Genomic DNA, 27,067 nt, shown 5'->3' with positions numbered 1-27,067 from the left:
CAGCACACCTTGCTGGGAGTGGAGACTCCAAAACATTAGATCTGAGTTCAGCATTATAGTCCCTTCTCCAGTGTGCCCTTGAATATCCCCACCCCCTAGAAGCAAAGGTCCAAGTAAAGGAGTAGTACTGAAAAGGCATTACCTTAAGGAAGAAACCATCCTTAGATAAACACATTTAAATCATCAGTAGTAGTAGATGCAATTATATCTCAGACTGAAAAGCTGCTGCAGAACCTGTCCCAGTCTGACTCCTCCACGGAGTAACTGTGTGACTTGAGCAGGTCATTTCATCTCTCTGGGCCTTGGGACCCTCATCTTAAGTGAAAACAGAGAACAGAGAAGTCCACTCCCTGCCTTCTTAGTTTGGTAGTTGGAACATCATTTGAGTCCAGTATGACCCAGCTCTAGGGTCTCCCTCCAGAAGGCCAGTGTTTGAAAGGAGAAAGAACTGTGGTACTTTGAACAGCCCTAGGACAAATGAGGGTCAGTGTTTAAGTTTGCTCTTCATAATTTAGTAGTGATGAGTAGCCAAGATCTTTAAGGGAAAAGAAGATTCATAACAAAGCAAAACCAAAAAAAGAAAAAAAAAAAAAAAAAACCCACACAATAAGTTTCTTTCTCTTTAAAGGAAAACTGCCAAGGATGCAGAAGGAAATGAAGATGATCAAAGATGAGGATGTGCATTTCAACTTGGGTGTGAAGAGCACCCCCTCCTTTCCCCACTGTCTGCAACCAGTGGCTTCCCGGGGTAAAGCACCCCAAAGACATCCATTCCCAGAAGCTCTTCGGGGGCCTTTTTCCCAGTTTCGGTATGAACCTCCTCCAGGAGACCTAGACGGATTTGCTGGGGTCTTTGAAGGAGGGGGGTCCCGGAAACGGAAGAGCATGCCCACAAAGATGCCGTACAACCACCCGGCGGAAGAGGCCACCCTCGCACTCCACTCGCAGGAGAACAAAAACCATGGCCCTCCGAGCCTCCCTCTGCTCTACCCGCAGCCCCCACGTCCCAAGTATGACTCTCAGATGATTGACCTGTGCAACGTAGGCTTCCAGTTCTACCGCACCCTGGAACACTTGGGGGGCAAATCTGTCAAGCAGGAGCCCATTAAGCCCAGCGCAGTGTGGCCCCAGCCAACGCCCCCTCCCTTCCTGCCTTCGCCCTACCCCTACTACCCCAAAGTCCACCCTGGCCTAATGTTCCCCTTTTTCGTGCCCTCGTCCCCACCCTTCCACTTCAGCCGGCACACCTTCCTGCCCAAGCAGCCCCCGGAACCGGAACCCCTGTTGCCCAGGAAGGTGGAGCCACAGGAGAGCGAGGAGACCAAGCAGAAGGTGGAGAGGGTGGACGTGAACGTCCAGATCGATGACAGCTACTATGTGGACGTGGGTGGGGCGCAGAAGCGCTGGCAGTGCCCGACCTGTGAGAAGTCCTACACCTCCAAGTACAACCTGGTGACCCACATCCTGGGCCACAGCGGGATCAAGCCGCACGCGTGCACCCGCTGCGGGAAGCTCTTCAAGCAGCTCAGCCATCTGCACACCCACATGCTGACCCACCAGGGCACGCGGCCCCACAAATGCCAGGTGTGCCACAAGGCCTTCACCCAGACCAGCCACCTCAAGCGCCACATGATGCAGCACAGCGAGGTGAAGCCGCACAACTGCCGTGTTTGCGGCCGGGGCTTCGCCTACCCCAGCGAGCTCAAGGCCCACGAGGCCAAGCACGCCAGTGGGCGCGAGAACATCTGTGTGGAGTGCGGCCTTGACTTCCCTACGCTGGCCCAGCTGAAGAGACACCTCACCACGCACCGGGGCCCCATCCAGTACAACTGCTCCGAGTGCGACAAGACCTTCCAGTACCCGAGCCAGCTGCAGAACCACATGATGAAGCACAAGGACATCCGGCCCTACATCTGCTCCGAGTGTGGCATGGAGTTCGTGCAGCCCCACCATCTCAAGCAGCACTCGCTCACGCATAAGGTATTGAGGGGCTACCCTCCCAGGGACAGGGTTGCTGGATCTTGAGGGATCACCATAGATGCTGAGGAGCTGTGTAACCCTGGGCAAGAGGCTTGCCTATCCTGAGCCCTGATGCCCTTCCTCACCTTTAAGTAGGAGAGAATGACAAGACCATAGACTATCAATCAAGTCCTTTCCTCGGCTAGCCTTTTAGAGTCTAAGGTGGGCCCAGGAATAAATAAGGCAGATATGTGGAGAGGAGAGTGAGGAAGGATGAAGAAACAGCTGGTTGTCTTGCTGTTGCTTCCTACTTCCCAAGAATCCCTAAATTTTTTTTTCCTGGTAACTTCATCTAGGGCACTAGCACAAGTGTGTCATCAGACCCTGATCAATAGGATATACCAGTGAGAGTCTTCTAGAGAATTCTTGTCTTTTGCTGCTGAAGCAGGGCTACATTTTGATCTGTGTGCTGGATCTCTGCAGGGGCTCTGAGGAGAGCAGGGCTTGGCCTGGTCCTGCAAGGCCTGTGCTTCCTGGGTGTGAGACAGGTAGCTGCGTGGATTGGGTGGCCTGTGGTTTGCATTGTAGGAGGCAGGAGAAAACATCCTTTTCTGTTTGGTTTGTTTTTATCTTCCCTGGACTCAGGTCTTCAAGGAGATATACAGCCCAAGGGTCTATCTTCAGTCTGGGTTGCAACTAAAGCCCTGGAGTCATGCAGACTGAACTAAAACAAGGCCCTAGTGGCATTCCTGAAATCTTAGCCTGGTTGAGCTGACTTGAGTGCTTTGAACTGCTGAGAAGGGAGTTTTGCCCTGCTGACCTCATCCATTACCCTTGACCTCAGTGGTTTTCTTGGCAGGAAAGACTTCTAGCAAGCCAAAGTTTTGTTAAAACATTCTTTAATTCTGAAAGGTCAGTGAAGGACTTTGCCCAGCCAAGATAATGCTTCTGCTCTGCTATAATGGATTTCATTTGTTAGATTAGGACAAAACCTGGGGCATTTTCTGGCTCTGAAGCAGAGATGAAATGTGGGTCTGCCTTATGGGCTCTGCACAAACAGCTCCTGCCCTACAAAGGGCTCCCATAGATACCATCAGGGGGGAGTTGCCTGCCAAGTGCAGGAACCATCACAAAGGACCTAGACCAAGATTCAACCACAAAGAGGACCATTTGTTTATTTTGGGACTCCTGCACGTATGGAAAAGGCATCAAAGGTACATTTTAGAACATATGGATTCTGTAAGATAGTAGAAAATTAAGTCAAAATGGGAGAAACATCTTGGTGTCTAAAATAAATTGCATTTGAATCAGGAAACAAGCTGCATTTTAATTAAAAATTAAATTTTAATTTATTTTTTGCTTTAAAACTTTTAAACTGAATACTTTTTCTCTATGGCCAGTGCTTTACTTCTCATTTAATCCTTATTTATTTCCCAACAACTCTGAGAGCTACTCTCAGTTTGCGGATGAAGACACCAAGGCATGGAGAGGCCACTCGGGAATCCCTGACACCAATGTCTGAGTCTTGAACACTTTACTCTCACAACTTCCTCTTTTCCACCCCTTCTTTCCCCTCATCCCTAACCTCCCCCCACCCAGTCCTGTCAGAGAAACAACAGCTTCTTTTGTTGCCCCATAGTTGTGTCCAAGTTCCTTTTCCCTTGCCTTCTGTGGGCCCACATGTGAGTCTTACTTTGGACACTGAATTCTCTAGAAAAAAATTCCAAAACCAGTGAAAAATAATGGCTTCTCCTTGGTCCTAGATCATAGCCACACCCAAAGAAAATCTCTCTCTTTTAATTTTTTTTTTTTTTTTTTTTTTTTTGGTATGGGGATTGAACCCAGGGGTACTTAATCACTGAGCCACATCCCCAGTCCATGTTTATATTTTTATTTAGAGACAGAGCTCTTGCTGAGCTGCTGAGGGCTACTCTAAATTGCTGAGGCTGGCTTTGAATTCATGACCCTTCTGCCTCAGCCCCCCAAACCATTGGTATTACAGGTGTGCACCACAGTGCCCAGCCCAAAGAAAATCTTTTAAATATTTTATTTATTTATTTTTATTTTTTGATGCTGGGGATTAAACCAGGGCCTTGGGCATGGTAGGCATGCATTGAACACACTGAGCCACTCCCAGCCCAGAGAACATCTGGAAAGAAGAAAGATACTGTAGTAAATTTTGAAAACCATCAAGAAAATATTTCTATTGATTTCATAATTTTAAACTCAACTAATATGCAATGTATTTTCACCTTTTTAGAGGGCATTAAAATTTAATTTTAAAGGAGGACAATCCCTACATCTCTTTATTAGCATAAATCCATATGTATCTGCAATCATTTAGACTAGAAACTGAGCTATAAAGAACCCTAGGATTTTCAAGACCTTTTGGTTCATCTTGAGAAGAGAAGCCTCCACCAGGAAAAGCCATGGGACTTATTTATCTAAAGTTTTGCAGCCAGTAAATGGGTGGGCAGAGATCTGAACCCTACCCTTCAGTACCACGGGCTCACCAAAACCGAGGAGTGGTACTTTCTTACCATGCTCCAAGTTAGATAAGTGAAAATATAGTCAAGAGTCTGAGCTGAGTTTGGAAACTCTTCTTTTTGACCTAAGAAAGGATACTGTACTATAGATTCCAGGAAATATGGATTTATAAGATTTGTTCATTTAGTAGCCTGTTGTCATCCTGTAAGATTTTTCATTTTAGATCCCTGGTCCTCTAAGTATTCCTTTTCAAAAAGTCATTCAGGCCAGGTACAGTGGTGCATGCTGTGGTCCCAGGTACTTAGGAGATAGAGAATCACTTGAGTCTGAGTTCAAGACCACCCTAGAAAACAAAAGTTCATTCTGGATCAAGACATCTTTGAAGACCTTTGCAGGGAAGCAATAGGTTTAGCCAATGGGCTGCTCGAGGTGTGAGTCCCTGGAAGTGCTCTGGATTGAGGGCATAGATGCTCAAGTATTCAAACGCTGCTCTGCAGATAGCAAGCAAACTGGAAACCTTCTGTCCTGTTTTCTAATTAGAAAGCTGCCAAATTTCTCCAGCAGAAGGAGAGTATCCAGGACCATGTCACACAACTCAGAATGGCCCATGGGAACCAGAGGACCAACAATCAAGTCATAATTGATTGAAGTGAGGCTGAGTTGCTCTCCTGGAATTTTTCTGTCCATTAATGTCAAGAGGACGTTGTTTTTCATATGGCAAATGATACCAGTTTAAAAGATTTTATTTCTTCATTACCAGGAAAGCCAGATTACAGACACATTCCACAGTGCTTTTATCAAAATCCTACTAATGCTTTTGAATTGTTACTATAGTATTAAATACCAGAAGTTACAGGAACAACAAAAGTGATAGTTTTCTTTTCCTCTACCGATCTGGATAGTTTATGGTGTTCAGAAGGAAAAACAAAAACAAAAAACAAAAACACCTAGATTATGTAATCAATGCTTTTTCAATAAATAAATTAACAAGGCTGAAACTATACTATTGGGAACCTCACCAAGCTGTTTGTGGATTTATATAGCAGAGAGAACAAAACCTCACAGAAGCCTGTTACCTGTTAACCAATTATTTGTTGAATCTTGCCTCCTCACAGGGTGTAAAGGAGCACAAATGTGGCATTTGCGGGCGTGAGTTCACCCTGTTGGCCAACATGAAGAGACACGTGCTGATCCACACCAACATCCGTGCCTACCAGTGTCACCTCTGCTACAAGAGCTTCGTGCAGAAACAGACTCTCAAGGCACATATGATTGTCCACTCTGATGTGAAGCCCTTCAAATGCAAGGTGGGCAGAAAAGAAGGGTCAGAGGGTTGGGCAAATACCCAAAGGGAAAGAGAACCTGGGAACAGTCTACTCTGTTTCATCAGTGGGGCTACTCAGAGTAGCCAACCCCCAGTCCCATCCTCTACTGTCCCTCTTTGCACTACACCTTTGTGCACATAAGCTTTTGGCTGGTCCCTGAGGAGCCTGTCTAGTTTGTCTCACTGTGTCATCAGTGCCCTGGGGGAAGGTCTGAGGGTGGACAGCTTTTCTGGAGAATGGGTTGGTAAGGGATGGAGGTGATGTGGAGAGTTCCTGTTCCAGGGTGGAGAAACAGGTGTGGTCCTCTTTCCCTTATCAGTCAATAAATTGAATATAGAAAGGAGTCAGAGAAGCTTCTAGCATAGCCCTTTCCTTGCCTCTGCCTGCTCCTTTTCTGACATTTAATCTGAACTATATAATTTGAAGGCAGGCTTCCCATAGAGGATGAAAGAGATTCCGCAGGTTGATTTCCTTTACTTTGGAGGTAGACTCAGTGGTGGGATTGTGGGATCTTACGGTAGCTGCAGCACTATTCACAATAGCTAAAGTATGGAATCAACCTAGGTGCCTATCAAAGGATGAATGGATGAAGAAAATGTACTTTATATACACAATGGAATGCTATTCAGCTATAAAAAATGGAATCCTGGCATTTAGAGAAACATGGATGAGCCTGGAGCACATTATGTCAAGTAAAATAAGTCAGGCACCGAAAGACAAATGCCACATGTCCTCACTCCTGCGTGGAAGCTAAGTTGACCTCATAGAAGTAGAGAGTAGCAGGAGGGTTACCAGGGGCTAAGAAGGGAGGGAGGCAGGATAGAGAGAGGCTGATGAGGGGATCCGAAAATACAGTTAGGAATAAGTTATGGTGTTTCATAACATAGTGAGGTGACTCAAGTTAACAATTTATTGGATATGACAGAAGAAAGAATTTGGAATATTCCCAACATGAAGATGTGAAAAATGTTTAAGGTGGTGGACATGCTAATTACCTTGATTTGATCATCACACATTGTAAATACTAATCCAAATATCACATAATGTTCCATAAAGGTACACAGTTATTATGGGTCAATTAAAATTTTCTAAAAAATAGAATAAAAGAAAGGGATTCTGAAGCTAATCCTTCAAAGGACCTCAGAGATGCTGTGAGCGCAGTCATTAAAGTGTTTTTCATTTATTCCTAAGTGCCACAAAGCACAGGAATGGAGCATCTTTGTTAAAAGCTCTTGTGTCAGATTAACTTGGTTGGATTTTTATTTCATCATATGAGAAAATGCATAGCTGGAGAGTCGTAAGGTCCAAAGTCCTGACCAATGTGGCTCAGAAGTTCCTGGGCTTCCTGAGGCTTCCACACCCCTTAACCCTGTTTCCTTCTCTGCTTCTAAGATGAGGAATCTTGCTCAGATTGGGTAGTTAGCACTGTGTGGGTGAGTGTCATCCCGGTCATGAAGGGAGGGCTGAGCGAGAGAAGAGGGAAATACCAGATGCAGATCATCTGTAGAGCTTCTTTCTGTAACTGCATGTCTGATGGGGTGTGGGTGACATTCTCCATTGATCTATATTTCTGAAGTGGGGTTCCCTGCTTCTAGGGGACATTGCTGCTTTCATCCTCTGCAGCATGGCTCCCACTTAAAGGAACCCCCTGTGAAGTTCACTTCTTTCCTGTGTTGGCAACTCCTAGACGGGGTGAGGGGTCAGGAACCAGAGCTTCCCTAGACCGTGTGGGCATTGTCTGGAGGCGGGAGAGGGAGACTTCTCCCCCCAACCCTTTTCCTGCCACCCACTTCTGTTTCCCCTCCTTTTCTCCAAGTTCCCAGTGGTTTGAAAGTCAATTTATATCCACCTTGAGTCAGCCAAGTTAAGGGGGAGGAAGCAGCATGCAGGATGGACTTCATAAGTTTCAGGGACCAATACAAAATGGAAAGGCAAGGCCTCTTGTTCAAACATTATTCAGAATTTCAAGACAGTGAAAACAGAGCATCAAATCAGACTCAGTACCCTTCTGAGTAGGGAACCCATGCTGAACACCTGTGAAGCCAGCCTTGGCTGCATGAACCAATGGACTCCACAGAGTACCTCTTCTGTCTCTCCTTAGGCACATCTTTGATTTCCTTCCCAATCCATTGAGCCCCTATAGTGCTTCACTTTTATCAACGCTGTTCCCTCCTCTAGAGGTTTACTGTCTCCTAATATGGAGGTGCAAGCAGAGTCTCTTTGCCATTCTTTGTTCCCTTTGTTGATTTATTTTGGGGGCTTAAAGCATGAATTGTATTTTTTTTTCATCTTATCAACCTCTGGTGGAATAAAGTTGTTAAAATGTGAAGGGAGCCATTGCCCAATTTATCCCCTAAATATCCATACCTGTTCAGACCAACCATCTCATTCATTCTGATCCAGCAGTTGTGGCACCACCAGGCAGAGAATGCCCCTCAAATCGGGGATATATCAGTGGCAGAGCCAATATATACTGTGTTGAATTTGTGGGCACAGAGGCAGTTCTGCTTCTCCACTCTCAAATGTCCTTGACCTTGAGGATTTCTAGAGGCTAGAAGTATTGGAAGTTCTAGAAGTTCTCTCAGGTACCAATGCCCAGAACTCTGGACAGAGAAATACAGCCTGAGTGAGCCATCGTATCTGAAAGTTTTAGCCCCTCATGGATAACAGTGTCCTCCTCCACCCCAGTGGTTCAAAAGGTATGTGATGGTCAGCTTCATAGTTCAGAAACTCCAAATCTCTTCCTCCCTGAGGTTGGATTAGGCTCTGGATATCTGGTCCACACTGTCAGATCCCATAAGAGAATGTTTACAGAGTGGAATGCCAGCTTTGAGATAATGCACAGTTTATATTTCACAATAGAAGATGGCCCTGGCATAGGATTTGGGCTGGTCATCTACAAAGATCATTTTTTTCTAATGGGTACATTCTCTCATGTGGCCACATTGTGAGACACTAGATTGCCTAGAAAGCATTATCTATTATTAGACAAAAAGGTATTAAAGGGCATTTTTGCCAAACTTAGGTGGCCCTTCTACTTTCTTAAATATCTTGAAACAATAATGGGTAGCAGTCACCTCTACCCAGGGCTCTCTGTCTCCTGGAAAGTGCTAGAATGTACTTCCAGGTTCTTCCTTTCCCCGTTACCATATCTCTGCAAATTGTCACCCTTCTTGGTATCCTTTTTGTACCACCACTCTTTTTCATTCCAAAAGACTCCCAGAGCATGCCTGAATTTACAAATTATGCAAAAAGGCTCTTAGTGTTTTATAGAAACTGTGTGATAGGCCCTCTTGAGATGTGTCCTGTGGACTTTGCTTTCCATCTATGTTGTGCCAGTTTCTTAGAAATCTGGCCCTGGGTGAACCTTGTCAGGGGTTTGGGAGTTGGGAGTGGTATGGAGGATCATGGCTGTGCAATTCATAATCGTCAGGCCAATGGCTGGCTGGCTCATGGTAATATTGGAGAACAGGCCCAGATAACCAAACAAGATCTTGGAGCAGTGACAGGGAAGAGTTATTCTCTTCCTGTGTTTGACATGTTTGGAAAAGAAAGACAGATCTTGCTGCAGCCATATTCTAATAGTTAGCTATGTCTTCTTTACCCAAAACCTTGCGACGAGGGAGGTTCTCTTGGTAACAGATTCCAATATCTTGCGATTCTCACCATTAAAATTTCCTCCTAACATAAATCCTTCCTCCTGTTGCAACATGAAGTGGTTCTCTATGGCCCTGTGCTCAGTGGAAACAGCTGTTCCCAGCGAGCAAAAACATTTACTAACTGTGGTCTTAGGCATTAACAATAGGATGGAAAATTAGAGGAGAAGAAAGGTTTCCATTCTGTTTCTTTCTTTTTAATTTTTTTTCCTTATATTAAAAAAAAAAAAAAAATTACTGCCCTTCAGGGCTCTTTTGCTATTGGCTCAACTTCTGGACTCCTTGCTTTTTGAAGCCAGCTGGAGTCTGTCCAGAGGCTTGCGCCTGCAGACTCACTTGAGCCATGTTTCAGAAATATGCTTCCCAGATTCTGCGTAAGCACGCAGGGGTTGATTTGGATACTATCCTTGTAGGGCCGCACTCCATAACAGCAAAGAACCAGCTGCCGTCTTTGGAAAACCTGTCCAGGAAAAGCAGCCATCCAGAATTTCCGGGACAAATTCTCTTTTGAGATGGGTGAAGCCGGGAGCTGCCTAAGTTATGAATCACCAGGTCATCTGCAGCCTTTTCTGCAGCACAGGGCTGAAGGCTGGAGGGCAGAGCCATTAGAAGAGGGGTGAAGTCTCCCTGAAAAGGGTCTCCACCTCCACTGCCAAGCTGCCTCCATTATCCTCTGGATCTCTTTGATGTTCTAAAAGGAAGAAAGCAGGTGAGGGACTTTGCAGGCCCCATGGTTGGGGTCAGGGTTTTCAGGCTGGCACTGAGGGGGTTAAGGCAGTGACCAGATAGCAGCCTTTTGGCAGCAAAGCCCTCCTCAGCAGAAGGAAGGATATAGCTGTATGAACTGCCTGCTTAACAATGCCTCTCGCGTCCCCAGGGGCCGCCTGCAAATAGATTTCATCTTGCTTTCTCTTGTACTTTTCAAAGCTTCCTGTTTTCTCACGGTCCTTTTGGACAGTTTACAGTCTCTCTCTCCCTCCCTCTCTCTCCCTTTGAGGAAAGGAACACCCTTCTTATTAAAGGAGAGAGAGGGAGAAGAATGTAAGGGAAGGGCAGTTTAGTGAGGCCATTTTTTCTCGGCTGCGGCCTGCAGCTCTTTGACCTTTTCTCTCAGAATAGGAAAACTCGGGCTTCCTGGGGCATCTCAGCTCCAAAGCTCACGTGGGGCTGGAGCAGGGTAGTGTGCTTCTTTTTGGCTTTCTGGGCCTCTGGCCCCAGCCAAGTGGCTGCCACTGCCATCGCCCTGTCTCTCCCCATAGCCGACCTCTCTCTGGCAGCTACCGGCTGTCAGCATGTCGCAGAGGCTCACAGGAGTGAGCCTGTGGTGCCTCTTGGCCGTGGACTGCGTAGGGAAAGGGCACCAGGAGACCAGAGTGAAAAGGCCTGGAGCAAACAGGGCATCTGCTAGTTGCTTCAAAGGCAGACTGATTTCTGAGAAGCCAGAGAGTGGGCTCTCCCAAAGCCTGCAAGCTAGGATTTACACAATGCCCATCCTCAGTGCCCAGCCTGGGCCCACATGCTACTTGCATTCTATCAGGCTCCAAGTAACCTGACAGATATTTACCTAGAGGATTCTTCATTGGATCCTTCCTTTGATATTTCCTTCAGTTAATTTAGCTTAAAAAGACAGAACTCACATCTTGGAAGATCATCCTATTTCTAGAATGTTAAAGAATCTCCTGTGCACTCCATAATGATAGTAATAAGAGCTAATATTTACTGAGCTTTTGCTGTTTGCCAAGCACTTTGCAAGAATTATGTCATTTGATCCTCCCAACATCCTTCATAAGAAACTACCTGTCATCAACATTGTACAGAAGAGAAGACAAAGCAAGTTCTCTGTTCTGGGTTCCCACTATCACCTGTCTACATTGTCATCGAAAAACCTTATGATCCAGGCAACCTATTTTTAAAGTATAGTTAAAAATGCTTTCTTTTTGGAGGGGTGGTTGGTGGCGGGGTACCAGGGATTGAATTCAGGGACACTTGACCAGCTGAGCCACATCCTCAGCCCTATTTTGTACTTTACTTAGAGACAGGGTCTCACTGACTTGCTTCATTCTTCGATTTTTCTGAGGCTGACTTTGAACTTGTGATCCTCCTGCCTCCACCTCCCAAGCTACTGAGATGACAGGCGTGAACCACCAGGCCTGGCTGCTTCTATTTTTTTAATTAGATTTTGAGGTCCACTTCCTTCTTAAAAAGTGGGTAGGTGGAGAATCTGGGATTTAACATCAGAGGCACATTGATGCTGCTCATTAGAGAGGATTCAGGCAAAAGGCACCGTGGTTGAGACGATTCTGAAAAGATGAAAGCTTTGCCCTCACCCCTCCATCAGCTTCCTGCACCTGTATACCTTGTTTTAAGCTCTGCAGACCATGGTAGGAGATGATTCAGCAGGCCCTAACTTGGGTAAGCTCTTAGCTGCACAGCTCATGACTTAAAGGGGACTTAATCTAAGTGGCTGCTTTTATCCAGAGAAGAAACGAGTTTTGTTGTTTCCTCCCAGTCACTCTTCTTCTCCCAGGCCAGCTTCCCTCCTGACTGAAGTGCTTCTGCTTGGATCTGCCATCTCAGACGTCATCCCAGGGTGCGATCCTTAGCTGGCCCCCTCTTCACTAACAGTCTGAAGTCTCTCTCCCTGAATTTCAAAGACATAAAATAACTCTGTCCTCTTGTGTGCTATGTCATATGAGGATAATCTTCTGAGAAAGATGAAGAGGCCTTTGGTTCTGGACAGGGCCCCAAGGGCTTTTGGAAGGGTCAGAGGCTGAGAGGATGAATCTAAGCAACTACTGCTGATATGTGAATGGAGCTCAGGTGCCTTAGGCCTGAGTTAATTGGCTCCATCCTCATGCTAGGGAGGACTGTATTTTCCTAACTAATGTGTCTAGGTTTAGTGGGGAAAGGAAGAGAACTGGTAATGGCTGCTTTTAGAAGTTTGCATGGGGTAATGATATTTTCCTGACTTGGTTATTTATTCTCATGACCAAATATTTAACTCTTCATTGAAGGTATATGTGTATAGTCCTGTGCTTGATAGAGAAATTGGTTACAAAGAAAAGGGAGCTGACCCTTGCATTGGAGATTACCGGGAACTCTGTCTGGGGCCCCAAACACCTTTCAGAGTTGGTGTACTTCCATTAGTCCTGGGAAAGCTCTCCATTGGTGAGTCCAATAGGCTAACATAACCATGCAGGATAAATTTAGAATATCAAAACTAAATCTTACCAATAGTACAAAAATCATTCTCCTTTACCAATCACACATGATATAGCTGACCAGTCATGTCCCACAATGGACTTACCCTGAGGCCACAGGTCTTGATAATATATATAAAAAATGATATTGACAATACATTTTAACATCCTAATGTCCCTGTGTGCCGCTAAAATGTTCCAAGAAGTTCAGTACTGAATGAATTGAGCTAGAAATACATTATAGGGAAAAAATACACTAGTAAAGGAGCATAAAAGGAAGTTTATCTGAGGCTGATGCAGAATGTGGAGGATGCCTAGAGGCAGCCACTCTGATGAGCACACCTCCGAATTTGGAGTGGGGGAGGGGAGATGATAGGTGCAATCTTAAGGCAGGTGAATTGCAGGGTCGGCCCTGACTCCCATGTCCCAGCAGGTCTGACAGCAACACGCAGTTCATCATTATCACAAAAGTGATAGTTCCTTTTCCTGGTGGTGTAAGTTTGACTGGAGTGTCTAAAAGTAATCTAATGGAGACAATTTATTTATGGGTCAAATAAAAACAAAAGACACTGCACATTCTTCAAGGTAAAGGCTAAAATTCCATCACCTTTACAAAACCCCATCAGGTCAGTCCAGCCTCTACTACCTCTGCCAACACAGAGGAATTTCTCCCATCATGGGAGTCAAGTGCAAGAAGGCACCCATCCTTTCCAAGGATGTCTGTCTAGCCTAGAGACTCCACCCATGCTAGACTTGTGCGGTAGCCTAATTGCCCTTCTAGCCTTCAGCTCCTCTTCTCCACTTGCCTGTGCTTCACCACATCAGGCTGTTTCTTCTGTAATTTTCTGCTGCCAGGTGCCCACTCCTTCCCTCAATACATTCTCTCTGAGAACCTAGCATGCATCAAGCTTATCCTAGACAGGAATACAATAAAACGCAGGCAGAGCCTTCATGGATATTGCAGTCCACTAGGTGAGAACACAGCTGAAATAAATATCGAGCCAAGTACTGGTCACACTTAGCAATTGCAAACAACAATATCACTCCAAATAATCAGGAACCATTCCACAAACCAAAGGAGGTATGCCTTTTCTAAAAATGATCACAACTGGAAATACTTCATGTAGAATCTTGAAACTTTATTTCTTTAGCCATAATAGAGAAGTAGGTAACCTAAGCTGATAACTTTACCAAAACTTTTATACAGGTGTAAAATTGAGCCATAGAATGAAATATCTTAATTAATTATCTCTATAGAGAATAAAAGAAAAGATGTGTCCATACGTATATTACTTCTCTTGAGGATGTTGGAATTAGGCCAATCCTCTCATCCTTTTCTCCAGGGGGATCATTATTTTCAAATGAAGGTGGTACACAGCTTGGAAACCCATACAGGTTGCCAAATTCAGTCTTGCTAGTGTGGAAGCAAAGGGAAAAGTATTTAAAATCCCCAAGTACTAATTATCCAAAAATACAAAATCAGCCATTCATAATCCATATGTGGATTCTGTGACAAATGCATAATCCTAGACTGGCTGACTCTTACCACCCAGTGTTCTTTTAGGCCAACCTTCTGAAGTCATCATTTGTTAGGTCTGAACATTCCTCCAGAGTCAACTCAACTCTCACTTCCCTGAAAAAAATGTTGCCTACATTAATAAAAATTCAATCTGAATCTCCAACAGTGTCCATAAAAGGGTCTCAGTGAAAAAGGACACTGCTGTCTCAGCCCCAGAGGGTGCCATACCTCTAGTCCTGTCTGTGACTATGTGGGGAGGTGGGAGGAGATTGCTCCTTCATTAACACTCTAGTCCAAGTGCAAACAGAGAAATGTTCCCTTGCATCCCTAACATGACAGCCAAGGAAGGGCTGGAGTTTCTAAAACCCTGCTCTCCTAAGGCATGGGGACAGGCAAATAACCCCAGGGCTGTTCTATACTTTCTGCTTGCCCATACATTGCGTTTGGAAGGAAGGTTCTACTCTTCCAGAGGAAGTGTGAGAACCACTGTTGTGTCTCCACGTACTGGCACTTGGATGGAAATAGAGAGAAATGTTGAAAAAGAAATGAATAACCCATGTTTTTGTAGACCTGAGATAATATTCTCACATCTTCATATGCCTACCCCAAGAACAGACACATCTTTTTCTTAAATATCTCGTTTCTTTGAACTTTGAAATGCATTCTAATAATTAGTAAATTAAAAATGCATTGTCTGGTACAGTCTTATAAAAGAGCTATGTTGTGGGGGATGTAGTATGAACCCTGCTGGCCCTGGGGTCTGATGGCCTGAGTTCCTTAGCTCAGTTCCAGCACCCACTAGCTGTGAGCCTTAGGCAAATGACCTAAGCCCTTAGTTTTCCCACCTGTTAAATAGGGGTGATGATAGCATCCATCTCATAAGATTGATGTGGGAATTAAGTAAGATATTCCTTGACAGACTTAGAGCAATGCCTTCATGTTGTGAACACCCCCTAAATATCAAACACATCACTGCATTCTTATAATTAAACAAGCTTCCAGCAACTGCTTTTTCAGTTTAGCTCTTCACCTTTTCTAAAGGTTGCATCCAAAACAGCTTTACAGGCTTTGCAATTTTCCACCTTGAATTCAGAGATCCCTGGACACCAGCAACAGATGTCTCATGAATCCATTCCTCCGTGCTCCACCTCCGAGGCTGGGCAGAAAATGGTCCAGGGGGCCATTTTCCTTGTAATCACAGATCTTTGAAATGCCAAGATCCAAGCAGAGTAAAGTGGTTGTGGGCCGCCACATGTCCATCTCCAAGGGCCTGATGTGGGTTCTCTCTGGCAGGATAACTGTGTTCTCCTCATCTCTGTCTCCAACAGCTGTGTGGGAAGGAATTCAACCGGATGCACAACCTAATGGGCCACATGCACCTGCACTCAGACAGCAAGCCCTTCAAGTGCCTCTACTGCCCCAGCAAATTCACCCTGAAGGGGAACCTGACACGTCACATGAAAGTCAAGCATGGAGTGATGGAGCGGGGACTTCACTCTCAAGGTATCACTGCAGGAAGCCCCACGCTGCCAGGTCCAGTGGGCAGCAGATGGGTGTGGAATTTGTTTTTAACTTTGGGGTATTACTTTGGGGGTGGTTATTCTTGTAAAAAAAAAAAAGGACTGTGACTTTTCAAGACTTAGAATGCTACTAGAAGAAATGTAATAACTAATACGGGAAGGACATAAATAACAGAGAATCACAGAGTAAATTTAGAGCAAAACAATATGCCAGTTGGCTCAGGTCTTGGTTCCTTTGTTCCAGACATTCCCTCAGGTGCCTTATCTCCTTAAATCTTCATAGCTCTTCCAGGCTGGAAGAACTTCTATATCTTTTTGCAGATGGGGAAAATGAGGCTTCCCAAGTTGCCTATCTGAAAAGTTGCCAAGTTAGGATTTGAACGCAGACCCTTCTGACTTGAGGGTCTTTATTGTGTCCACTTCTGTTAAAGAGCATGTGATTTTCCTTTTCTTTTGAAAAAAAAAAAAAAAAAAACAGGTTTGCATGTTCTGCTGCGAGCAGAATTGTAGCAGCCCCCTCCTCCCTGTTCACCCAAGGACTGGTTTCCTGCTGATTGCCCCGGAGGCAGGGCAGGAGTATATGTCCCCCACCTGGAATTGAGTCTTAACTGAGCTAATGAAGTTCTCGCCTCCTTTCCCTTGGCATCCCCAGGGCCCTTAGCAGTCAAGTTTGTGTTCTGGATCTACTGCCTTCATCAGACTTGCTTCTTAGTCATCTAATCAACCAGTCCTTCATAAACGGCAATAAACGCACCTCTGTCCAACACAGTGATCTGCATGCCGTGGCAGATCCTTAGGAACAAGGCCACCTCCGCCCTTTAGGAGGTCTGTGTTGGGGGAGAGATGACAGTGATATATATAATTTACAAAATCATATTAGCTGATTTTTGACCACTAATGTGATCAAAGCACAGGGCAAGACTCTTCAGGGCGTTCTTGCTCACCCCTACCAATTCATGAAAGAGATTGGGTTATTCTCATTTTAGGTAAGAGGAGATCAAGCCTAGAGGTGTGCTGAGGTCAGACAGCAGGTCTGAAGGTGGAAGTGGACTTCTAACTAAAGAATTTCTGAATTAAGCCCAGGCTCACTACCTTAGGCAAGAACCTAGGGCGATCTGTTTGTGTTTGCTGCTTACAATGACAGTGATATCAGCACAGATTCATAATTAAGACACACTCCTGTATACACAGCATGTTCAAAATGATTGTCACTTTTAGGCATTTCACTGCAACCCCTTACTCTATGGGGACTCCTGGGTGACAGGGAACATGGTCATCACAAAAAAGGGCTGGAGTTTAAGCTTTTAAAGGCCTTGAAAATATTCTTTTTTTTTTTTAAAAAAAAAGCAATTACTCTCCTGAATGATTCATTGACTCTCTAGTTGCCTGAGCCACTTCCCAAGGTAGGCCTGGATTTTTCCAGAAGAGGCAAAGTTTGTCCCCTTGCTTGAGGGGGGAGACAGCCAAGGTAATGAGGAGGTGGTCCTCTGGCTGACAGCCTGATCTGGGCCCCACTGCCTGCCATGTACCCATGTTCATATCCTGGCATGCTCAAACCAGCTCTGTCACTCTGGGGGAAGTAAGAGGAGCATCACTATGTATTACAGGGTTGCTTTGAAAAATTTTACAGACTTTCAACAATTCTAGTGTTTTCATCTACAAAGAATGTTAGCATTTTTTTTTCTATTCTGGTTTTTAAATGACTCAAAAGTCATTAGAAGATCCTCCCTGTCCCCTGGCAAGATTAAAGATACAGACAACAGCAGTGCCTGGTACCATAAAGTACTCAACATTGGACCTCAGGGCCCTACCCATCTGTTTTATGTTCCCACCCTGAAGCCTGCCTAGCTGCATCCCAGACCCCTCCCTTCCTGTTTCTCCTCTTTACAGTCCTGGTTGACTGTGGAGTCACCACAGACCTATAAAGAAGGGATGAATGAACCACTATCCATCCCATGTCTGTTGGGCACAGCCAAGCCCATTCCTACAGGGTCTCAAACTGAAACTGGAACTCTGATTACATGCCCAGCATGGGGACACTGATGGTCATACACAAGGGCTTAGTGTCCTCCTCAGATATCCTCACTACTGGGCACAGGGGCCATGGTCTTCTAGTGGATGTCCTAGCCTCAAGTGATTTCTCTTTGTCTTTTTTCAAGATGAGAATATCTTTATTGTTGCTTATCTTTTTCCTTACAGTAGAGTGTGTATGTGTGTGTGTGGGGGGGTGTAAAATAAAATAATACATACTTTGGAAATGGAAAGAAAAATGTAATAATCATCTCAGAGTTCATCAAGTTTGAGATTTGGGCATACATTCTTCTAGAAATTTTTTTTTTACAGAAAGAAAATGAATCATGTCTACACTATAAATATATGTGCATATTTTTCAACTTTAAGTATAGAATACATTTTATGGTGGTTAATGGGTCTTTATAACACATAACACCTACACATAGTTCATTGTGTGGATGTACTGTTATGTGTTGAACCAAAACTTGAATACCAAAATTGTCCTCACAGTTTCACTATAATAAAAAGCGTGGTGATGAGCATACTTATACATACATTCTGTGCTCCTGCCTGCCTATTTTTTAATCATTTAAATTCTCAGTAGTGTCCTGCTAAGTCAAGGCTTATTTTTACAGCTTTTGGTGCCTGTTGTCAAGTTCACCTTAACAGGGTTACGCTGATTTAGATATTGTCTGACAAGCCTCCCATGTCCACCTTCTTACTGGGAAGTGTCTATATTTACAATCAGAACAGGTTAAATGGCCCTGGGTTACCCTTCTGCATACACCCAAGGCTCCATTTCCACTGTTCCTCATGTGTGCATGAATTCTCACTCTGCTCTCACAGGTTTGGGAAGAGGAAGAATCACCTTGGCACAGTCAGCTGGTGTCCTGAGGAGTTTGGAGCAAGAGGAGCCTTTTGACCTCTCCCAGAAGCGTGGGGTAAAGGGGCCCATGTTCCAGTTGGATGGGGAAAGTGCCCGGGGCAGCCCCTGCCATGAGGAGGAGGACGATGACAATTGCTATGAGGTGGAACCCTACAGCCCTGGCCTGGCCCCCCAAAGCCAGCAGCTTGGTGCACCCCAGGATCTGTCCACCAAGCCCGAGCAGGCCCCTGAGGGGCCAGAGGACAATTGCAAGGAGGAGAAGGAGGATGTGCCCAAAGAAGAAGAGGAGGAGAGGAGCAAGGACCACCATGAGGCAGAAGGTGTTCAGGAGCGAGATTGTGCCTGCAAAGACGAGCGTCTCAGCCTCAGAGTTTTCCAGAGCTCCCGGCGGGGCCCCTCTTTTTCTGATTACTTGTACTTCAAGCACAGAGATGAGAGTTTAAAAGAATTACTGGAGAGGAAAATGGAAAAACAAGCAGTGCTTTTGGGTATCTAAGTGGACAGCTTTAAAATTACATTTGGAAAATGAGAAGTAGGCAGTTCAAATATAGCTTTCTGCATGAACTGTCATTTGCTGGGGACTGACTGGCAATGCCAGTCCTTACAAATGGCTCAGACTAAATGAGCCAGCCTAGGTAGTGTAAATGCTTCCCAGGTCATTTCTTGGGTCCTTCATAATTTTAGCATGCATGCAGGGTGTTCAGTGTTATTTTATGCATCACCCCTGTAATGAACTATGCATATTCTTTTAGATTTCTAATTGTAAGCTGAACCTGAGGTGCTTTCAGAAATTCTGTTTTTCTTTTACTAATATGCAATACGTGGTAAATTTCCTTCTAGTTGCAAAACTATGGTGCTTGATGAGTTACCTTATTAATAACTATCTAGTCGAGTTCATGAAAGTGATAATATTTTTCCAGAAACATATAGCTGTATATATAAAAATAGTCTTTGTTAAATAATCAGAAATACCAGAAATAACACAGAAGGGTGAGCTTTTGAAAAGGATATTCTCAAGTAGTTGCTATAGATAAAAGATGAAACTTCAGAAAAAGATGAGTAGTTTTGATGAAGGGAAAATCAGCCATGCTTCTGGATTCCTTCTGGATCTTTTGTCCTGCTTTGGCTCATCAGATGGGGCATTTGAAACGTATTTGCAGATGACTAGACAATGCTCAGGGGGTCCCGTTTCCTCAGACTAACCTCTGGTGTCCAAAGCACAGCTCCCTTCTGGAGACCATTGCTCTGTAGCCCCATGCCCCATAAAAAAGCTGTAGAGAGACTTGTTGGCAGTGAGCAATGGACCTCTCCCCAGTGCTGGAGGTAGGGAGTGGGTGGGGAATTCTCCCTGAAACAAGTCCTGACTTATTCAGGGTATTAGAACAATCATCAGCTAATCACTATAAGGAAGACCTGGGCTATGTTCTCAATGCACATCTGGAGGAGCATGTTAAAAAATACTAATGCCAGGGTCTCAATGCCCCATCCCAGGATTCTGATTTAATTGGTTCGGAATGGAGCCTTTGCTCTGGTCATTTCCAGATTACCCTGAGTGGGGTATGCACAGCCAGGATTGAGAAGGATTCACTGGGCTTTGATAACCCTCATCCATTTCTGTGTCTCACAGGACTCCCTCCCAGGGACTCCACAAATATTTCTGTCCCTGGCTTCAGACTCATTGAGGTGGAGGTCAGGATACCTGTAATCATGATGCTGACTCAGGTTTTTGTACCTGTTCTGGAAGATCCTCACAAGGAGACACACATACTCTATACGGATACACGCTTTTTGTACTAGGAGATGCCTGTGTTGTTCATGGTCACTTTTTATGTTGACAGTGACTCATTGCTCTTGTTAGGTGCTGGCACCACAACTCCCGCCAGCACGGAGGACCTAGATGGCAGGTTGGGCCTGGCCCATGGGCTTTAGTTAAGCACTGGCACTGAGTAGAGCAATACTGATGGGGCTGTGTATGTTCAACTCTGACCCTGGTAGGTACTGTCTGTGTTCGTGTACACATGAACACTGCCTCCGGGTTGGGAGTTTCAGTTTTTATTTGTAGAGCTAGGTACTGCTGGTTACTACTTCCTCTCCTCCCAAACTCCCCAGTACATTTCTTTTGAAGAGCTAGTTCATCTCCAGGGGCTGGAGGCTGGCTTTTTCTATGGGCGATTGTTCTTCCCTGTTAGCCTCATCTAGTCCCCACCATTGACCTGTGGGATCCCTGATCCATTTCTACTGTCACCTTCCTAAATTTCCTTCCTTTAGCATCACCACCGCTGGGAAGTGCTAAAGTTTGGGTTTCTTACTGCCACCCATGTTCCATGGAACCCACCGAGAGGATGGTAGAGAGCATACTGTGGGTTTCTACATCCACCAGCACAACTCTGGGCCAAAAATTATTCCAAGTCCTCAGAAGGACCAGTTCTCTTTCATTCCCTAGGAATGCAGTTCATGGGTGCCTTTGATGAAATTGTCCAGGGAGCGGGCAGAGTGGTCTGTGACACCCCCAGCCCTTAAGGTCCTGTTACATGTGTATTCACTCAGCAACCTTGTATTAAAGACCTACTATGTGCAGTGCCTGACCACACGTGCTGCAGACTTCCAGTTGCTTCCGGTGTGCCCAGCTGGAAAAGCAGCCAGGAAAATCTAGAGGAGCACACGCTAGTCCTTTCCAACCAAAACAAATCCTGTGGGAATGCTTGAGGAACCCGTTAATGTTGAGTTGGAGAGAGTATGGTCTAGAAGAGTGGTCTTCAAGTTGTTTTGAGAAGTCAAAGGTCTCTCTCAGGCCTCTGTAGAGCCACTAGGGGAGAAGCTCTTAGTCCCCATACCTGCTTCACTCAAAGTGGCTCAAATTTTGTCTGTTTTGAATGTTAATATTCTAAGAAAAGTTTCATTTGGCAGGAGAAAAAAGGTCTCAGGAAGGTAAGAAAAATTTATGATGGGGTGTGTTCCAAGGCCTGTTTTTAGTTTTTGACCCTGGATACGAGAGACTTAATGAAGCCGATGAGTACTACAGCACTGGCCCTCTGAGAGCCAAGGCTGAAATCTTGGTTGTAACCAACATCCTGGTTTTTCCTGGGATGATTCTGGTTTATATCTCCTGTCCCGGGGTAATTATTAACAGTGTCCCTTAATCCTCAAAAGTATCCCAGCTTATATGATACCTTACATGAGCACCTGGTGAATGAACACAGAGCTAAAGAAAGGGTTGGCCAGCCTTGCCTGATGAGCTGACTAGCCAGAATGCAGGTCTGAAGGAAGGCCCACTGGGGCCATCCCCAGAGAATGAAGGAATGATGTCATCCAAGGTTACCACCATCCCAAGGCCATGACCTTCATCACATTGTGAAACTCTAAAAATGGGACATGACCAAATGCTTTCCAGGCTTTTGACCACTGTCACTTTGAACCAACCAATGACCCAGCCAGGTGGCAGGTCTTCTTTCATCCTCTGTATTCAAGTCTGTGACTGCCCCTCTTGTTGCTTTGTAGTCCCTCTTTTTATTTTCTCTTTCTAAAAATTTGATTCCACATTGGCCATGAGACTAAAGCTGACCTTTCATAAATCCACAAAAAGTAACTAGTTTATTTTGTATATGAGTAGTTGCATGAGAAAACCCAACATGCATACTGTATTTATTAAGCCCTGAAGGCTTTTAATAAAATATTAACATTGTGTTTTGAATTATGATCTTTGTCTGCTTTGCTGGAACAAAATGTAACAGAGCTAACATTTAAAATCCTTTGCATATTTGGACAACATCACACCAAATGTTGATTTTGTACAGAATTCAGGCTTGCTGTTTAAAAACTAAAACTCCAAGTGTTGAGCAGCCCAAGTTTGTGAATATTGCTTTCTGCTTCAGTGAAAAGGCAGTTTACCTAGAAATAGCATGTAACCTATATTTTGTTAATTTAAGCAAATAAAGACATGTTGAAAAAACTGAGTCAATTATTTGTATATATGTGAAATTCTGCAAGGAAGCTGCCATTGTAAACATCTCACTCCAGCATCTCACTTTGCCAGAGTTAGCTCCTCGGTCATTAGCTTCTCAACCCAGGGAGAGAAGGGTCTTGAAATCTCCCTCTCTCAGGGCTGCAGAAAGGATTAATGCACCTTAGCCCCTCTTCAGTTAGATGACCACTTCCCATCCTTTTCCTCGTACCCATTCAGAAAGATTTACTCTGGAGGGCTGTCACAGGCAAGTGGAGACAGGATTACCTCATTCTGCCTCAGGTTCTTTATAAAATGAAGTTCAACCAAGAATCGGTAGACTCCAGTGAGCACAGCACTGATTCTGGACCCAGCCTGCCTGGGTTCCAAGTCTTACTATCCCTCTTCCAATATCTGGGATCTGAGACCAGTTCACAAACCTCTCTGTGTCTCAGTTTCCGTGTCTGTAGAATGGCACTGGGAAGTGGACCCTCCTCATAGGATTGTTCTGGCTCATAGTTCATTCTACAGAATCAGGCACCATGACTACCAACAACATAACCAAAAACCCGCATGCTCAGTTCTCCCTTCTCGAAAGAAAAGTCACAAAGCTATGTTAGCATGGGAGATTGTCCATTTCTGAGGACGTTTCTTTAAAACAACAGTAAAACTTCAACACATACTGAACACAGGTAATTAAATGCCAAGCACTGTGCCAGGTGATTCACACGCTCAATTTCATTTAAGCCTCGCAACCCCACAAGGCAGACATTATCCCTATTTTGCAAATGAGGGAATGGAAGTTCAGAAAAGTAAAATAACTAGCCCCAAATTACTTAGTAAATGAACATCTACCTTGCCTCCAAGCACTCCGCCTGATGCAGGATCAGTGTTCTGGAAGCAGCTGCTGAGATAAATTTGGGTACAAGATATTTATTAAAGATTAACACTGGCAAAAAAGAAAGGAAATGGAGCCAAGAGAGGAAAAAACTGTGGTGAAGCTCTGACTGAGCCTCAGCCACTGGGATGCAGCTCTGGAGCTAAGACTTCCCATCAGGGTTGTGCCAGGCATGGCAGAAAGTTTCAGGCCTTTACACCCCTGCCCTGCTCAGTCACCAGAGGTGGGCTGCCCAGGTCAGAGTATGCCCTCCACAGCTGGGGTCCACCCCCTATTACTGGCAGCTGGGGACTGGTGACTGATTGCACTCCCCTTGCCGGTGCAAAGCCTTCCTTGGAGAGAGACCAGGTGGCTCTTCTCTGCGTCTCCCACAGATACAGTGGTTCCACCCCTGGCAATCTCTAGCCCATTTCTTCACCTAGATTCACAGAGCCTCTCCAGTAGGGTTCTGGTGGGCCTCTCTCCCTGATGGAAGAAGAGGGTTAGGACAAACTTCATCCCCCACAGCTGCAATGAGTCTAGGGATCCAAATGGACCTCTTCTTTATAGATCATCCAGTCTCAGGCATTCTGTTATAGTAACAGAAAACAGACAAGGATACCCAGTCTAGATTCCCTTCAGCATGAGATACCACCACTGCCAGTCTCAATGGCTTAGATTTCTACCTTACCCCCCAAGAGCCCTATGAACTAAATGCTTTGTGTTCTTCCAAAATTCATGTTGAAACTATGACTCCCCAATGTGATAGTATTTGAAAGTGGGATTTGGGGATGTGATGAGATTTAGATAAAGTTATGAGAGTGGGGGCCTCTTACTGGGATTAGTGACCTTATAAAAAGAGAAGATAAAAACCTGTGTCTCTCCACCATGGGACAATGTAGATGTCTGGAAGCCAGGAAATAAGCCCTAATCAGACACTAAATCTGACTGCACCTTGATCTGGTACTTCCCAGCCTCCAGAACTGTCAGAAACAAATGGATGCTGTTTAAGCTACCAGGCCTGTGATATTTTGTTATAGCAGCTTAAACTGATTAAGGCACATACCTTTTGCAGAATAGGATTACTGCACTTGTTCATTTCTAATCATAAGTCAAGTAAAAATTAAAAAAAAAAATCCAGTGGTCACCCAGTTTCCAAATCATTCTTCCCTGACATTGTGTAAGAACAGTCCTAACTTCTACCTGGTGATCAGGTCAATTACCCCTGCCAAGATAGCTACTCCTCTCCTTGTCTGCTGGCCTCTGGAGACATGGAACAAAATTGGCTAGGTGACAGCCCTAGTTTTTATCAATGATACTTTTGTTATGTCCTCAGATGAAAGTGTAATCTCTTTGAGGTTGAAAACTTCTAACCCGGCATAGCCCAGAGTTAAAGGGATAAGAAATACAAATTCCCAGTGTGTCATCAGGAGTGATAGTGTGGGGGACATTCCTGTTTCCACTGTTGGACTCAGGACCCATGCAGGCTTCCTATTGAGGATTTGGGACCATAGAAATTTTTGATTCAATATATACTGGAAGATGGCCATCCATCCAGAGTATTTCATCCAAGAAGCACTCTTGGGTGCTGGCCACCTCTAAGTGGTACACATGTGATATGACCAGTAGATTCTTTGGCTATGAACCCATCTCCACACCTCATTTACTATAAAGCAAAGCTCATGGTTTGATGTGATGTTCTGTAGGATTCTGTTCCAGTAGAACAAACACTCCAAAGCCCCCCTCCCCCACTTGTACAGCTCTGGCTAAATTCTTACAAGCAGCAAAGACACATTTATACCCAGAATACCTCTCTATTCCTGTGTCAGTGCACTGCTGGCCTTTTGGGAGCTGATAGAGTCAACATTTCACCAAGGGACTGTTGGCTCTTCCTGAGTAATGGCATCATGGTGGAAGCTCAGCATCAATCCCCATGATCAGCACATTGGATATTCAGTAATGGCAGCAACTAGACCAACCATGGTAAATGCAGCTCATGCTGTTGAACTCATATGTCATCACCCTTTCTGCTGCTGTTGTATTTCATTCCTTGTTACAGCACTGGGATAGCTATTGACAGACGCTGGATAAAGTCAAATGGCAAGGTCATGTTGTCTTGCAGGTTACTACTGGATGTCTCTTCTGGGATGAATATTAACATGTGATGCAAAGATTTTCACACTTTTTGTTCACTGCCATATGTCAATCATGTAACTCTACCCCAGACAGAGAAAAACAGTAAATACTACTTTAAGTGAAATGGTCAGGAATTAACATTCTGAGTAAGTGCCATTTAATCTGAGAACTGAAAGTTAGAAGGAACCAGCCATAAGAAGAAGGAAGAACATTCCAGGCAGAATATACCACTTGTGCAAAGCTCCTGTGGTATAAAGGAGCAGTCAAGGAGCATTAACAACAGGAAAGAGATTGTGATACCCAATGAGACTTCCAAGGAAAACTGTAGAGCAAGGAAGTAAAAAAAAATGAGACTCACATTTTTGAAAGTTCATTCTGGCTATAGTGTAGAGAATGGGTTGGAAGGAAGTCAGAATGATCCTTGCAGACAATGAAGATGCAGTTTTAATATGTTGTGAGAGGTAATATTGGCCTGGATAAGGATGTAGCATAGAATTTAGAAATTAATGGGTCAAAAATCTGCTTTGGAGATTCAATGGACTTATAATACCCAAGGCAAAATTTACCAAGAAGATAAAATGCATAGTTTTCTAAGTACAAAATAAAATGCCACTTGATATGAAACTCAGCTCCTCTCATAATGACTAAAGGGATCAATTAGATATTTATATCTCTTATAATATCCATGCTCTTTACTTGGTTGGCAGGAGTGCATACTTACTAAGAAATATACTTACTAAGTCCATCTGGTTTCTCTCAATTTGGTTCTAAGTTACAACTGGTGAAGAAGTAAAGGGTTGAGACGGAGGAAGGCAGTAGTTTCTCAGACACAGATGCTGGGAAGAAATAGCAGAAGGGGAGAAAAACACACACAGAAAATCAGAATAGCAGTGGAAAGAGGCTGGGACTCCAACACCAAAAAGTGAGGTTGCAAAAGAGTCCTGTTCATCTGCACAGCTCCCGAGGACATCTCCGATCCGGCCAGCAAAATAATATGTTCCTGATCATAAGTTTGCATTGTCAAAGGAGAATTAATCATTCTTACCACATGTATTAACAAATGCAGTCCAACTGCATTTCCACTGTAAAAAAAAATAGTTCTCAAATGGTGACAGGCCAGTGATCTGGAAAAATTGATACAGGACCCATCTTACTTAGCAACAGTGCAGAAAAAAACAGATATTGTCATATTTTAAGTCTTAAAGTCAATCAGCCCATAGCACCACTGCTATCACCTTAAGAAACAAGAAAGAAAGAAAGAAAACATGTGGAAGGAATTTGTTCTTGCCCTTGGGAACACACAGTCCTTAGCCAACTTGCAGAGAGCAGCGGGAACAGGGCTAAGAGTTCTCCAATCTCCAGCACCTTAAACTTAAAAACTCCTTGCCCTGTGAAAGTCCAGGTGTGAACCCAGCCTGGGTCCCTGAAGCACTGTGGCATTTCTTTCTTTCCTTCTCTTTTTCCTTTTTTGCACATCAGAAGAGAGCCAAGAGTAACCACCACGCCCATTATAAACTCCCTCTGCAAATGGAGGAAGACATGCTCCTGT

At 44.5% G+C, this 27,067-nt stretch overlaps 1 protein-coding gene across 1 annotated transcript in view; it reads left to right on the top strand.

Moving 5' to 3' along the window:
* Positions 1 to 22,518, top strand: part of Znf366 (zinc finger protein 366) — a 67,544-nt gene extending 45,026 nt beyond the window's left edge. The window contains exons 3-6 of the mRNA XM_027927877.2: positions 629 to 1,980; positions 5,562 to 5,753; positions 15,475 to 15,649; positions 18,526 to 22,518. Of these exons, the coding sequence (XP_027783678.2) occupies positions 643 to 1,980; positions 5,562 to 5,753; positions 15,475 to 15,649; positions 18,526 to 19,061 (2,241 nt within the window). The 5' untranslated portion in view covers positions 629 to 642 and the 3' untranslated portion in view covers positions 19,062 to 22,518. The remainder of the gene's footprint in view (positions 1 to 628; positions 1,981 to 5,561; positions 5,754 to 15,474; positions 15,650 to 18,525) is intronic.
* The last annotated feature ends 4,549 nt before the right edge of the window (positions 22,519 to 27,067 follow it).

Source organism: Marmota flaviventris, chromosome 5 (genome assembly GCF_047511675.1).
Source record: "Marmota flaviventris isolate mMarFla1 chromosome 5, mMarFla1.hap1, whole genome shotgun sequence".
Classification (NCBI taxonomy): Eukaryota; Metazoa; Chordata; class Mammalia; order Rodentia; family Sciuridae; genus Marmota; species Marmota flaviventris.
The sequence above is the reverse complement of the archived record's forward strand: the minus strand, read 5'-3'. Positions and strand labels throughout refer to the sequence as shown.